The sequence below is a fragment of the Ctenocephalides felis genome, unplaced genomic scaffold (assembly GCF_003426905.1).
Source record: "Ctenocephalides felis isolate EL2017-DRISC unplaced genomic scaffold, ASM342690v1 CF-g0.4_SCAFFOLD_02490, whole genome shotgun sequence".
Lineage (NCBI taxonomy): Eukaryota > Metazoa > Arthropoda > Insecta > Siphonaptera > Pulicidae > Ctenocephalides > Ctenocephalides felis.
The window spans coordinates 22,212-39,215 of NW_020538644.1; the positions used below are offsets into that span (position 1 = coordinate 22,212).

The window sequence follows — 17,004 nt, forward strand, 5'->3', positions numbered from 1 at the left end:
ACAATGAAGACGCTTATGTCAAAGTTTTTTTTATTTAGTTAGTTTTCCCGCTACATCAGATTAATACATGGAAAACAGCCAAAACAGTTTTACAGAAATTTTCAATGCACATTTTGCCCAAAGATATTACATACTCCTGTTTCTTTGCAAAGGTACATCAAAACCTTCCATTGCTCAACTCCCAATATTTCTTTACAAGACTCCAATATCCACCGCACATTTTACAATAATTTTAGAATTAATCCTGAAACATATCTTGCACTTCATTGTTATGCTTTGCCTTATTCTCTAATTCCTTCCACAGACATTCTATCAAATGCTCTTCCTTCCTCACCTATTCCTTCTACATACGCCCACATTCTTACAAACGACCCCTACAAGACCCACACCAAATAATATTTTATCGCTGCACTCTCGGAAGGTGTTTACAAATATTGAATAAATGAATTGTTGCTTTTGCAGCACAAGCCATTAAAACCAGAAATGCAGTACAAAACTAAAATTAGAACCTATAAATCGAAAGCTAGAAAGGCAGGACCGCCTCCAGGTGGTTAGGGATGGAAACGTCACTCCACTGACGGCTAAAAGTCCTGCACAACACCCACAAACATAATATTTAAAATTTAAGAAATAATCAATTATCAAGCAGACGCTACATAGCAATGAGTGAAAGTTCGAGCTATATGGAATAAGAGTAAATAATGAATGAATGTCCCTATCTACTAACTCCGCCTGCAGACGTATCCTTGCGCGCTGCTGCCGGTCCTAAGCCCGAGTAAAGGAGGAAGGTTGTGGGGCGAGAACATCTTTGATCCCCACATAAAAGCGGCACATACCGCAAGCTCTAGGTCATGTCACTAGAGAACGGGGTCCTTGGCTTAATCGCCCGGGTCGAGGAAGGATCCTCTATAAAAAACACCCTCAACACTAAGGTAGGGCGCGCGCCGAAGGAGTGAATGGCTGTGAGGAAATACAGTTCTGACCGACCAACTCCGAGGCACCAGCCAACACCTCGACAGTAACAGGCTTGCCCAAGCACTGAGCGCTACCTGGGTCGACTGCTAATCTCCTATACTCGTGGGAACAATAATGAACACCCAAAAATCCAAAATTAAAACGGATAACTCGTTAACCAAAACGGCCGCTGGCCAAAAGGCAGAAGCCAAAAACCAAGAGAAAGTGCTGGAGAAGGGGGATACAACCCCTAAAGAGAAAGTAGTTAAGAAAGGCGATGAAACCCCTAAAGAGAAAGTGGTGGAGAAGGGGGACACAACCCCTAAAGAAAGCATAAGCAATCTATCCGCGGATAGTTTGAATAAAGTTAAAATTGAAAGAGAGAAACTTGAAAGTTTTCTTTTTAATGAGTCGAACAAAGTGTCCAAAGGCGTAATAAAGTTCATTCTCAAAAAATGGTCAAATTTGGAGCTAATGCTTCAAAAAGAAATTTTAGAGCACGAAAAAACAGAGGCCAAATATAACGAGAAAACTACCAACATGTCATATGCAAATGTGGCATCTAGAGCACCTAATAAACTCCCAACGCAAATAGTGCAACAACTAGCTGTAAGTGGAATTCTGTCTTAAGGCAATTAAGGCATCGTGCCTTAAGGCAAATTGCTGGAACTTCCCGTACCAAAAATTATTTTTTTTTTCAAAACGATTAACATTTTTGAAAAAAAAAATTACTTTGAAAAAATAAGATTTTTGAGAAACTATAAATTGGACAAAAAATTACTTTTTTTTGAAAAAAATTTTTTTTAAAAAAAAATTTTTTTTTAATTTTTTTTTTGTTTTTTTTTTTTGAAAAATTTTTTTTTTTATTTTGACATATTGTGGAAGATCTGAACTTTCTTTTCAAAGCAATCGTACTGCTGTAACTGCATAGGGACAAAATATAAAGCGCGTAAGCGCCGCGTCGCTGTCTAACGCATAAGCATTGGTACGGAACCCATAGGAATGTTAACAAAATGTATACTTACTGTTAAAATCTCTATAAAACATCTGATAATTTGATGAGCATATGTCTAATGATCATTTTTGACCGCCAAATGGCTCATTTTTTTACTTTTTCCTCCATATCTCCGAAACTGCTAGACCTACCTTAATGAAAATTTTATCGATTTTTCATCTTGTCAATACAAGTGAAATGTTTTTTGAATTATTCAAATCGGACGCTCCGTTCTCTCAAAAACTGAGTTACCGTTTTCGGCACTTTTTGCCCCGTATCTTCGGAACGGCTAGACCTGCCTTCGCCAAAAACTAATCAGCACGTCTCCTTATCAATACGAATCGAATGTTTTTTGAATTATTCAAATCGGTTGACCCGTGTTCCCAAAATCGTCGACGAAAATTTGTATCCGCACATACATACACACACATACATACATACACACACACACACACACACATACACACACACACACACACATACATCAATTTTTTCTAAGGTATGCCAAAATGTTCAGAAACCTCTGAAACGTAAAGATATATAAAAATTTTCATTTTCGATTTTTTTGCGATTACTATAACTTGCCCTACGGGAAGTTAATAAGTTTTTTAAGTTCACTAACGCAACGATATAAAAATGTAATTTTACACATATTAACGGATTAACGATTAACGTTAACTTGCGTTAATTCTTCCGAAATGTAACGCTTTAACGTTTAACGAAGTTAACTTTTTTTGTAGCGGATTAACGATTAACGAAGTTAACTATTTCATTAACGAAGTTAACTATTTGATTAACGGTGCCCAGCTATGTATATATATATATATATATATATATATATATATCTTGATACATTTCAAACAAGAATCCAAAAGTAATAAAAAACAAGAAAAGTTTTTTAATAAACAATTTCTTTATTTATTTATTTATTTACTGTCGACGTTTCGGAACTAGGTATGTTTCATCTTCAGGACATCTGTCAAGAAACATGATCTTGATGAGATTTAAGCAAACAATACGTTTACGAAAAGAAAATGGATTTTTCTTAAATAATAAATTAATTGCAAAAAATAATAATGCACAGAAATATGATAATCTGGCAAATAAATAAAGAAATTGTTTGTTAAAAAACTTTTCTTGTTTTTTATTACTTTTGGATTCTTGTTCGAAACTCTACAATATATATATATATATATATATATATATATATATATATATATATACTAGCTGACCCGGCAAACGTTGTTTTGCTAATAAGTGGGCGTCCATTAATCACGTGAGCGAGTTTTTGCGGATTCTTAGACCCCCCCTCCCCCTTGGTGATATTTGGTGATATTCAAAATTACCCCCCCCCTCCCCCACCAAACATCACGTGTATTTTTAGTTACGTGAAAAAACTGTAAAATTTTTGAGTTTTTTTTAAAATATTTGAACTTTTTTATAATAAATATTAAAAAAAAATTACACGTGATACCTTGCTATACCGCTCCCTCCCCCTCGTAATATTTCGTGATTTTTTGTCAACCCCCCCGTCCCCCTAAAAACCTCACGTGATTAATGGACGCCCCCTAATGTATATTCTAATCAATTTCTAGAGATATTCAGATATTCAGATATTCAGATATTCAGATATTCAGATATTCAGATATTCAGATATTCAGATATTCAAATACTTCGACATTCCGACATTCCGATACTCCGATATTCCGATAAAGCTAAATGTACAAAAAATGGCAGTTTTTGAGAGAACTAAGCGTCCGATTTGAATGATTCAAAGAACTTTCTGCTTGTTTTAACAAAATAATTGCTTTTGGAAAAAAAATTGTTATAATTTTTTGTTCAATTTTTTTTTTCTTGAAATTTTTAAGTTACGAAGTTTCAAGTAACATTCGATGAATTAACGAACAATTATCTGACTACGTTCAGTAAAATTGCCAGCTACTTCATCATTGTAGAAATGTATTTTTTTGATGTCTTTCAAAAATTCGTTATCTACACCTTTTTACCCTATAGGCGGGGTAACTTGAAACGGGCAGGTGGCAAAAAGGTTTAAATCCTTATTATAATTTTAAAGGTATTTTACAAAATAATTACATTTTTAACTAATGCTAAAAAACTACCAACGGAAGAAAATACTTTTATTATGGATTTTCAAAGATTACCGTTTATCTCCCCCATTACAAAGATTACCGTTTTCAAATCAAGGTTTAGCTATATATTTTTTATCTTACAAACTTTTTTCCTCTACTTTCAAATATTGTTGTTAAACAATGCTTAACTTTACTGATTTTTGACACATCGGTGGTGGACCTTTTTAATCCCGGACCTTAATATATTAATATCTATTCTGCGATAAATTCTGGGAAATTATAATTGGAAAAATGTTATTCGACAAAATGTCCATTTGATCGATATCAAATTTAGGTTCTGAATTTAAATAAGATAAATAAAAAATAATATAACCTAGAAAATGTTTTATAAATACCAATGAGTATATAATTATATAAATGAGATCTTTCAGAGCACCGTGTTTGAGAAAAATATGCCAAAAAGTGCATTTTCATATTAACATATCAAAAAACTTTATATTTTGAGTCTCTAGTAACACTTGCGGCTCGTTTACTAACGTTTTTGTATATAAATAAAACTACAAGCAAAACTACTTACTACAAATTTATCATAAATAAATAATATTCGCGTAAAACATCCTATTAAACGTAATTGAACATCATCTGTCAAAAGTGTTTGACATTTCACGAAATTGCCACCGTCCATTGTTTTATTTAAATTACGCTTCTACAAAAATTTTCAAATTAAAAATGTAAAGTTTCTACACGGATTTGAAATAATTTCTCACCTTTTGGACTTTCTCTGGATTGGCACGAATTTTTCAAGACTAAGACGGGCCAAATCGATTCAGCCGTTTTCGAGTTTTATTCGGACATTTGAAAGAGAGCTCCATTTTTATATATAAGATATATATATTGAATGGTAGAATCTTGAATTTGTGTATATTTTGTAGAGTTTCGAACAAGAATCCAAAAATAATAAAAAATAAAAAAACAAGAAAAGTTTTTAATAAACAATTTCTTTATTTAATTATTTGTTTACTATCGACGTTTCGGAACTAGGTACGTTCCATCTTCAGGACATCTGTCAAGAAACATGATCTTGATGAGATTTGAGCAAACAATATGTTTAGGAAAAGAAAATAGATTTTTCTTAAATAATAAATTAATTGCAAAAAAATATAATAATGTACAGAACTATGATAATATGATCAAAATGAAAATGATAAAAATAAATGAGTGGATTATCAGAACAGGATATTAAACATAATTTTAAAAAAGACAAATCTCTTAGTAATTTTGATTTACAAAATCTAATTATTCGGCGAAAAATAACTCACAAATTCATTTTTTGTTAAAAATCTTGTTTAGTGAAAAAGTGCTAACATATTTTCAAACATACAGGTAATTAGTTCAACTTTGTCATTAACCTTTTCTTAAAAAAAATTTTCCATAACTTTCAAAAAAATTCTATTATGTTTAATATCCTGTTCTGATAAAACACTCATCTATTTTTATCATTTTCATTTTGATCATATTATCATAGTTCTCTACATTATTATATTTTTTTGCAATTAATTTATTATTTAAGAAAAATCTATTTTCTTTTCCTAAACATATTGTTTGCTCAAATCTCATCAAGATCATGTTTCTCATTTTTTAAACTGTATTAGCATTTTTTATAAATAGTTTACCTCGAGCAGCCGTACTGTTCGGATCAGTGCTTCAATAAAATAAAATAATATTTATCCAATCATAACAAAATTAGTGAGCAGTGTAATATAAAATTATACTCAATCCATCCAAAACTACACAGTAGTGAAACTAAGCCCCCCTTTTAGGGGGGCATGTAAATAAAAAGAAATAGTGCAGTGAATAAATAAAATAATAATACAGTGTAATCTCAGTGTTACTAAATAATCATGCAGAACAGCGAAGAAAATAGTTCAACTATTCCAATTGTACAATCAATTGAAATACTGAATGACACCTCCCAAACAAATAGTGCATACGCGCAAAACCATTTAATTAATCAACATAACAACATGAATTACCAATCACCTGAAACAGTTAATCACATGTTAAACACTTCGCAAACAGATAGTGCATACGTGCAAAACCATTTAATTAATCAACATAACAACATTAATTACCAATCACCCGAATCTGTTAATCACATGTTAAACACCTCGCAAACAAATAGTGCATACGTGCAAAATCATTTAATTAATCAACATAACAACACTAATTACCAATCACCCGAAACTGTTAACCACATGTTAAACACCTCGCAAACAAATAGTGCATACATGCAAAATCATTTAATTAATCAACATAACAACACTAATTACCAATCACCCGAAACTGTTAATCACATGTTAAACACCTCGCAAACAAATAGTGCATATGTGCAAAAACATTTAATTAATCAACATAACAACACTAATCACCAATCACCCGGAACTGTTAATCACATGGAAACAGAACAAATTAATCAAGCAGTAAGCTGGCAGACAATCAAAACTAACAAACGTCGAAAAACATCAACAGGCCATATCGAAAACGTCAGCATTATAAAACATCAAACCGGTTTAATGTTCTCGCAACAGGTAAACCGGCGACCCAAGCCGATAACACAATAGAAACACCAGGCCCTTCGACCTCGCAAGCTGATAACAGGAATACGGTTCAAAGGCCACCTCCCATTTTCGTCTATGACGTAGACGATATCGCTGACATGACAGGCGAAATCAACACAATAATAAACAGGGAGCAGTACACAACAAAATCATTGCACGACGATATAGTGAAAATAAACGTCGAAACACCCGAGCAATATAAATTGCTCATACAATTTTTTAAATCAAAACGCGTAGTGTATCATACCTACCAAATTAAACAAGAGAGAGCCTACAGAGTAGTTATAAAAAATATTCACCACACAACCGATACTAACGAAATTAAATCAGCGCTAGAAAAACTAAACTACAAAGTGAGAAACATTGTCAATATCTTGCAACACAAGACCAAATACCCATTAAACATGTTTTTCGTCGATTTGGAGCCTTCAGAGAATAACACCACAATTTATAAACTGAACAAAATTTTAAATCAAATTGTAACAGTGGAATCTCCTAGAAAAAGATTTGGTATTATACAGTGTACAAGGTGCCAATTATATGGACACTGTAAATTCTATTGCAACAGACCATTTGTCTGCGTCAAATGCGGCGGCGACCATGATACTTCAAAATGTAAAAAATTAAAAAGCACTCCAGCCACATGCGCTTTGTGCGGAGGCCCACACCCGGCAATCTATATAGAGGATGCACCAGCTACCGCACTATGTATAATACCTTACATAACAAAACTAGTGCCACACCAATACAAAACATTTCAAAACGTTTTCAAGAAATCAATACAAGACCACGATCAAATCATACTAATGTTTCGAACCACATGACTTATTCCTAAATTCTGAAAAATCAAAACAACGGCGGAAACAATGCAACAGAAATAGGATCAACACTACATGAATTTTTAAGTACATTCAAAGATATGTTCAAACAACTTATGGAGCAGAACAATATGATCCTCAACATGCTTACCTTACTAGCTAAAAAATGATTAACCTGTTACGCATTGCCGAATGGAATGCCAACGGTATTCTAAACCATCAAAATGAACTAAAAACTTTCCTACATCTACAAATGATCGATATTCTGTTAATAAGTGAAACTCACTTGACTGATTCTTTATTCTTCAGAATTGCGTCTTATAACTTTTATTTCACCAATCATCCAGACCAAACTGCTCACGCTGGTACAGGTATACTGATAAAATTTTCGATCGAGCACTACGAATTACTAAAATTTCAACATAACGAAATACAAGCAACCACCATAAAAGTTAAGGGTTTCACACATGCAACTGATTTAACAGTTTCTGCAATTTATTGTCCCCCTAGGTATAATCTTAAATGTGAAGATTATGAAAAATTTTTCAGAACCTTAGGTACAAAATTCATCGTGGGTGGAGACTTCAATTCTAAAAACACGCTCTGGGGATCAAGATTAACCACAAGAAAAGGTAAAGAATTAGCAGCACTAATCCAGAAAAACAATTACTCTTTTATGTCAACAGGAAGTCCTACATACTGGCCTACAGACAAACAAAAAACACCTGACCTGCTAGACCTTTTCATAACGAGTGGTATTTCGCCTAAATATATGACGATTGAAAATAACTTAGACCTCTCCTCGGATCATACACCAATAATCTTAACATTGAGTTCACGTATATTAAATAAGCAAATAAATAACAACCTATATAACTGTAAGACGGATTGGGATACATTTAAAACTGAAATTGATTCAAACATAAACCTCAAAATACGACTAAAAACTGCAGAGGATATTGACAATAGCCTAAATGCGTTCATAACTACATTGCAAGATGCATTTACAAAAGCTACCCCCACAAAACACGAACAAAATAAAACTAACTATGATATCCCCCTAGAAATAAAACGCCTAATAAAACAAAAACGTAAAACAAGGAAAAAATGGCAAAACACGCAAAATCCTAAGGATAAAACAATCTTTAACAACCTGACAAATTCCCTCAAAAAGAAACTAAAAGATCTAAGGGACAGTGAGATTACGCAATATATTTCAAACTTAAGCAGATACGACAAAACAATATGGAAACCCACGAAGTCCACTAGATATCAAACATTCCATAATTAATCACCTATAAGAATGGACAGCGCAAGCGAATGGGCAAAAAGCAACAAAGAGAAAGCGGCATTATTCGCGAACTATTTAAAAACTGTTTTTTTCTACTGCTGGTAACCAAACCGACCAAGAAGCTAACGACGCACTTATGATAGATAACAGAAATAAAAATGCGATAATAAAAACTACTCCCAAAGAAGTTAAAAAATATATAATGCTTATTAAAAACAAAAAAAGCGCTGGAGTGGATAAAATAAAAGGCAGGATGATCAAAGAACTGTCCAAGAAAAGCATAGTGCTCTTGACATACATATTTAATGCAATCCTTAGAACAACATATTGGCCAAAATGTTTTAAAATTTCTGAAATTATTATGACCCTGAAACCAGGGAAATCGCCTACTGAAGCTACATCGTACAGACCAATCAGCCTAATGCCAATACTTTCAAAAATAATGGAGAAAATAATCCTAAGCAGAATAAACGAAAAGCTTACAATAATTCCCGACCACCAGTTTGGTTTTAGACCTCAACACTCAACAATCCACCAAGGTCATAGGGTCATAAACGACATACATATGGCATTGCAGAATAAAAAATATTGCTCTGCCATATTTATTGACATCGAAAAAGCTTTTGACAAAGTTTGGCACCACGGTTTGATCTACAAAATAAACCAATGTCTTCCACAAGAACTGTCATCTTTACTGGAGTCCTACTTATCGAACAGATATTTCAGAGTCAGAGTGCAGAACGAATCATCTGATACAGAATCAATGAAAGCTGGTGTACCTCAGGGTAGTGTACTCAGACCAATCCTGTACCTAATCTACACTAACGACATTCCAACCGACCCCAAAATAACCCTTGGAACATTCGCAGATGACACCATGGTTTTATCATCACATGAAGACGTCACAAAAGCCTCGGAACAGCTGCAAAATTATATACACAAACTAGAGGAGTGGACTCACAAATGGAAAATCACTATTAACTCAACTAAGTCAGCCCACATCACCTTCACCAAAAGAAAAGGAGATTGCCCAAATATAAAAATCAACAATATAGAAATTCCAAAAAGCTACTCTGTAAAATACTTAGGACTTCACCTCGACAGAGGGCTCACATGGAGCACCCACATCAAGACAAAGCGTAAGCAAATAGACAAAAAATTTCGCGAACTTTACTGGTTAATTGGAAGAAGATCCAAGATGTCATATGAGAACAAGATTCTAATATATAAAGCCGTAATTGTACCAATATGGACGTACGGTATTGAGCTATGGGCATGTGCGGGCACGTCCAATATAAAAACAATTCAAAGAGCACAGTCAAAAATATTACGAGCTATAGTGAACGCGCTCTGGTATGTCTCCAATGAAACAATTCATCGAGACCTAAACATCAAATATATTCAGGAAGTCATCAAGGAGAGAAGTACGAAATATCATCAAAAGAGCGCATACCATCTAAACACTCTAATGATAGATCTACTGAAACAAGTACCAACGAGAAGATTAAAAAGAAAGTGGCCGCAAGATTTAATGAATTTACTATCAATATATTTATGTAAGGAAATTCCCCACTGGAGGAATTTCTAAAAACCCTGTACCCGTTAGCAAATAACCTCATTGAACCCAAGGTTCAGATTGGTTATAAGAAATAAATTAAAAAAAAAAAAAAAAAAAAAAAAATCATGTTTGTTGACAGATGTCCTGAAGATGGAACGTACCTAGTTCCGAAACGTCGACAGTAAACAAATAATTAAATAAAGAAATTGTTTATTAAAAACTTTTCTTGTGTTTTTATTTTTTATTATTTTTGGATTCTTGTTCGAAACTCTACAATATATATATATATATATATATATATATATATATTATGTTTTTAGGATTATTTCCCTAGTAGAAATGAATCGTGGCGCAATATTGTACTTTTTATGGGCTCTATATTGTTTACCAATATTGCTATAATATTATTCTGTTAACATTTTCCCATATAAATCCAATATTAAAATCAATAAAGGCCCCATATAAAACCAATATTGATAAACAATATTAAAATCCCATTCAAAACCAATATAAGCTCAATATTGAGAACCAATATAAGATTAATATAAATAAACAATATTTACCCTATATAAAAAACCAATATAAGCTCAATATAAATAAACAATATTTACCCCAAATTCATAATTATTATTTAACCCACATTTAAAAATATTATTTAATTTATATAGAAAAACAGTATTTAACTCATTGATAATAAAAGTTTATTTATTCTAAATGAATACATACATTTTTAAATAGTTTATGTATTGAATCTTGATATCTTTATTAACAATTTACACATTATTTTATGATAACAAGATACAAAACAATCAAAATATTTTCAGTCATTATAATAATTTAGAGGATTTTAATAATAAATCATAATCATAATTTTTGTTAATCCTATCGCCGTAATTGTACAAAGACCAAGCCATTCAAACAATTTGCAGACTTAATTATTATTTCGATGTTTTTTTTATTTTCACACATGTTTTAACATTTTCTTGAATTCGATCATGATTACACCTGAAATAAGATAAAATTTATTAATATTTTATAGCAATATTTTCGAAATATATTGATTTTATAAACTCATAAATTCAATTACTTAGCTTTTAGCAAAAAAAACATTTCAGGCATTATTTTGCAGTAAATATAATTGTAGTTTATCTAAAACTCATATTTTATAGAACTCTATCACAGTCAAATCTGAAATAATTAAAAATACAGTAAATAGAAAATTTTAACATTAATTTAAAACAGCACAATTATAGTTTTAAATTAAAACAAAAAAACTATTGTTGGAAATACGAATACCAAATATTCAAAAGCGATAATAAGTTATTGAAAAGTCTTCATTTAATAAGTTTGTTAATATTTTTATTACCTTTTACCAAATCCATTCTTGCTGTGTGATAGTTTTTATATTACAGCTGATTTTACATCCATTTCAATTTAGTCAATCTAGAATATATAAAATACATCATTGTTTACTAAATATGTATGTTGATTTATATAAGTAATAAATATACTTACGTGCTTTAAATATAAAACTCAAAATTATGTTATTTAACCGCTTAATTTTAATTATAAACTGTTCACAAAATAAGTTTTTAGCAAATTATTATATATTTGATATCATAGATCATTTTATTATTCACTAAATATTCACTCAAAATTCACGAACTAAGACTTACTATATTTTATGAATATTTTTTAATATTATAACAAATTCTAAATTCAACAAAAATTGCTAAACGCACTGCGTAACAAATTTCAGTCTACTGAAAATTACGAAACTCTGCTTGGCTTGCACTTTGTTTGATGGTGTAGGTGTAGCATTGTTAATCAAAGGGCGGTTTTTATGTTTTTGTATTTTATGTTACGAAGTATACGCTCATTAATTTGTCGTTATTAGTTTATTCAGTGTAGTAGTCATTAAAAAAAACTTTATATATAACAAAGTTTATATATAACTCTTTTTTCATTCATTTCAATATGAGATAGTTAGTAAATTACATAATCTGTGAAACGTTAGTTAGAAAATGTTCAAAACGAAATTAATAAAAACGCCATTAATTATTATTATATCAAATATGTTTATATTTATAAAATTTTAAATATTTAGATTTATTATTGATTTTTTTTCTGAATTATATAAAATAAATTTTATCTTCACAAAACAAAATTAATATTTCACTTATTTTATTCTACGTTTTGGGCTTATGGATTCTTTCCTTCTTCAAGATCTAACCAACAAACATTTTTTATAATCACACTCTTTTCTATGTACACAATAATAAATTTAAAAAAATCTTCGTTTGAATTTAAGTTAATTTTTTAATTAAACTTTTACTCTTAAATAACATTAATATAAATAATAAACTAGTATAGTAATATAAATAATAATTGCTATCAAGAAGATGTAAGAATATGTAATTAAAACAAAAGTGCAATGACATAATATTTGTTCATAAAATACGTATAAAATAATTTTGGCCACAACTGACACAGTCAGGTAGAATATTTCGTCGTAGGACAAAGGACACGCATAGAAGAAAGGACTCGCATCGTACACGAAGTGAGATAGTCTTATACAAACATCGGTTATATGAAAGAAAGAAGAGACACTCTTGAGTAGTTTCTCAAAAACAGATGTTCGTACATATATATGGTATGGTCATACATACATGTACATATGATGCAATTTCAGAAATTTTTATTCTATGAATAAATATAAAACGTCTAAATTTATAAATATAAATCGATATATTACTAGCAGATATAACAGATTTAAATAATATTAATACATACCAAATCAGGGTAAAACAAATTTAAGCAAGTCATGTGACTAATCACAAAATTTTATTATTTAACTTTTATTTTATTCGAAGTTTTGTTTTTTTATCAAACATTTTGTTTACATTTTTTTCTCGTTTACTCACATTATTTAAATTTAATATATATATATTCTGATACTTTTGCACTATTATAATCTTGTATAATTTTGTTTTTGTTTTGTTTATTGAATGATGGCCATACTTACAATATCGTTAAATAATATAGTTGATAAATAAATACAATATAGTTAAATTATTTATTGCTTTTTTAACTTCCCGTAGGGTAGTTATAGTAATGAGACGAATATCGAAAATGAAAATTTTTGCATATCTTCACGTTCAATAATGGATTTAATTAATTTATCTATTAATTAATTAATTCTCAAAAATATGTTTTTTAAGAGTCACCATAGATGTTTTTGGCGCTAATTTATGATTTAAAATTGATTATTTTCTTGACCAATGTAAATGTTACTTATTTCCCAATGTAAATGTTCGATAATAAAGAAAAAATAAATGTGAATATAATATTTACAATTTATATTGAATTCATATAAAATTTATATCAAACTATTAATTACGATCGAGCTGATCGAGCTATGTATTACCTAAGATATTATCAATGAGTTAAATTCTGTTTTCTATATGAATTAAATAATATTTTTAAATATGGGTTAAAATAATAATTTTGAATTTGGGGTAAATATTGTTTATTTATATTAATCTTATATTGGTTTTCAATATAATTTCAGAAAAAAAATGTATCACCCCCACATTTAAAATTCATATTGAATTTATAACAAAAATATATCAAACTATTAATTCCAATCGAGCATATGACTTTTTAAAAACTTTAATCATGATTTTGGTGCTAATTAATTATTTAAAGTTGATTTTTTTCGTAACCCTTATAAAGACCACATATTTCCCAAGTTCGACAATACTGAAGAAACGAATCGTGGTTGCCCAGAAAAAAAAAGCAAAACCCCCACATTTAAAATTTATATTGAATTTATAAGAAAAATGTATCAAACTTGTAATTGCGATCGAGGATATGACTTTTTAAAAGCTTTAATCATTACTTTGGTGCTAATTAATTATCTAAAATTAATTTTTTTCGTGACCTTTATAAAGACCACATATTTCCCAAGTTCGATAATACTGAAGAAACGAATCGTGGTTGCCCAGAAAAAAAATGCATAACCCCCACATTTAAAATTTATATTGAATTTGTAAGAAAAATGTATCAAACTAGCAATTGCGATCGAGCATATGACTTTTTAAAAGCTTTAATCATGATTTTTGTGTTAATTAATTATCTAAAGTTAATTTTTTTCGTGACCCTTATAAATACCACATATTTCCCAAGTTCGATAATACTGAAGAAACGAATCGTGGTTGCCCAGAAAAAAAATGCATAACCCCCACATTTAAAATTTATATTGAATTTGTAAGGAAAATGTATCAAACTAGCAATTGCGATCGAGCATATGACTTTTTAAAAGCTTTAATCATGATTTTTGTGTTAATTAATTATCTAAAGTTAATTTTTTTCGTGACCCTTATAAATACCACATATTTCCCAAGTTCGATAATACTGAAGAAACGAATCGTGGTTGCCCAGAAAAAAATGCATAACCCCCACATTTAAAATTTATATTGAATTTGTAAGAAAAATGTATCAAACTAGCAATTGCGATCGAGCATATGACTTTTTAAAAGCTTTAATCATGATTTTTGTGTTAATTAATTATCTAAAGTTATTTTTTTTCGTAACCCTTATAAATACCACATATTTCCCAAGTTCGATAATACTGAAGAAACGAATCGTGGTTGCCCAGAAAAAAAATGCATAACCCCCACATTTAAAATTTATATTGAATTTGTAAGAAAAATGTATCAAACTAGCAATTGCGATCGAGCATATGGCTTTTTAAAAGCTTTAATCATGATTTTTGTGCTAATTAATTATCTAAAGTTAATTTTTTTCGTGACCCTTATAAATACCACATATTTCCCAAGTTCGATAATACTGAAGAAATGAATCTTGGTCGGCCACAAAAAACTTGGATTTCGCCCACATTTAAAAATTATGTATAATTCGTGTAAAAATAGAATTAGAGGCGTAAATCAGATGGAAAACATGTTTATTATTTGTAATAAACCATATAAAACACTTTTCCGATGAATTTTCCAAATTTTCCATAATTTTGAAAACAAATATTGTCCGGTCCATTTAAAGACAAGATTCGAATATTGCGCCACGATATTTTACCCCTCTAGCCACGATACATTTCTACTAGGGTTTGTTTGCAAAGTATTAGTTCTTTTTAAAAATTATCTGTACTTTTTATCCTTTTAAATTATTGTATTACTTTTCATTCCTGCTAAATTTGTCATTCCATCGTCAATACTTCTGCGCATTTCTCTTATTAGTTTTTAAGTTTTTAATATATTATTATTAGTCAGTGAATAATTGATATTATTAAGTTATTTCTCTTTAATTTATAGTTTTTTAAAAATATGTCTGTAATATATTTTATAATTATTAGTCAGTCATTTCTGTTTAGTTTATAATTAATATCATTAAGTTATTTCTCTTTAATTTATAATTTTTTAAAAATATGTCTGTAATATATTTTATAATTATTAGTCAGTTATTTCTGTTTAGTTTATAATTCTTCAAAAATATATCCGTTATATATTTAAAAATATATTGTATTTCGTATGTTTTGTTCTTATTTCCAATATTAATTTTTTTCAGATTTTTTGCCAGTATTGATTATATGTACAAATGTAGAAGTAATACCAGAAGTTAATTTACAAAATGTACATGTGCCGCCTTCTATAATCAAAGTTGCGCAATTCAATCAAGGTAAGAGTTTAGTTTAGATCAGTGATTAAACTTTAGATCTTCGAACAGGTAAGATCGAAGAAACAAACAATAATGAGTGATATATATATATATATATATATATATATATATATATATATATATATATTGTACACAATGGAATCGGGCCCGATTGTTATCGCAAGGTAACAATGGGAGTGATATAACAGTGTATAATGCGGGTGCGAACATGGCAAATGCAATGAATGCATCCTATTCAGATGTAGTGAACATAGTGCAATTAAGGAAATTATTAATAATAATTCAAAGGATGCAAAAAATATACAGGAAAGACAGAAATGATGGATACGGCGGCACTGCTATATTAGTAAAAAATAATATAGAATGTGAAAAATATGAAATTATAAATGAAAAAGAAAACAGTCAAATATACGCACTGTTAATAAAAACAGGAATACCTTTTTGTTTAATTTCAGTCTACTGTTCAACCAGAGCTGAAATGGAATTTTTTGAATTAAGAAACATAACAAATATCTCAGGAAAAATTCTTCTCGTAGGAGACTTAAATTGTCACCACTTGGGATGGGGTATCAGCATGATGAACAGAACTGATAAAAATTTATACGAATCTAGCAAACCCGACGAACTCTGTTTCGCCACCAGATGGTTTCGTGAGAAAGATGAAGAAATTTTTTGCTTGTTTTATATTTGAAAAGAAAAAAATTGATCAGGAAGGAAAACCCGACTTATTTTTATATATATAGAAGATAATCTATTTGCAATTATTTAAAACAATTATTGATTATTTTTATTACTCAAATTTTTAATTACGGCGCGTGAAGTTCCAGCAATTTGCATTAGGGCACGAAGCCATGCACCACTAATTTTCTTAGCTATAAACCTTGCGGAGCTCGAGACCTTTCCAACGAATGCAAAATTGTCGAAATCGGTTCGTGCGTTCTGGATTTATTTATTATATATTATATTCTGGGTTATTTCGTCAGGAAG

The 17,004-nt window shown here is 30.1% G+C and overlaps 1 protein-coding gene across 1 annotated transcript; it reads left to right on the top strand.

The window, feature by feature from the left end:
* The first annotated feature begins 1,089 nt into the window (after positions 1–1,089).
* LOC113380965 (GATA zinc finger domain-containing protein 14-like) lies at positions 1,090–7,283 on the top strand. Its single transcript, XM_026619983.1, has 4 exons — positions 1,090–1,563; positions 5,946–6,567; positions 6,627–6,823; positions 7,143–7,283. The coding sequence occupies exons 1-4, from the start codon at positions 1,090–1,092 to the stop codon at positions 7,281–7,283; spliced, it is 1,434 nt and encodes a 477-aa protein (XP_026475768.1).
* Positions 7,284–17,004: the final 9,721 nt, after the last annotated feature.

Bases quoted from the DNA above. Each gene is read 5' to 3' on its own strand.
- LOC113380965 (XM_026619983.1), top strand. From the start codon at position 1,090: ATGAACACCCAAAAATCCAAAATTAAAACGGATAACTCGTTAACCAAA. The intron at 1,564-5,945 runs GTAAGTGGAATT...ATAATCATGCAG, and splicing joins AAATAGTGCAACAACTAGCT to AACAGCGAAGAAAATAGTTC. The intron at 6,824-7,142 runs GTGAAAATAAAC...AAATTGTAACAG, and splicing joins AATCATTGCACGACGATATA to TGGAATCTCCTAGAAAAAGA.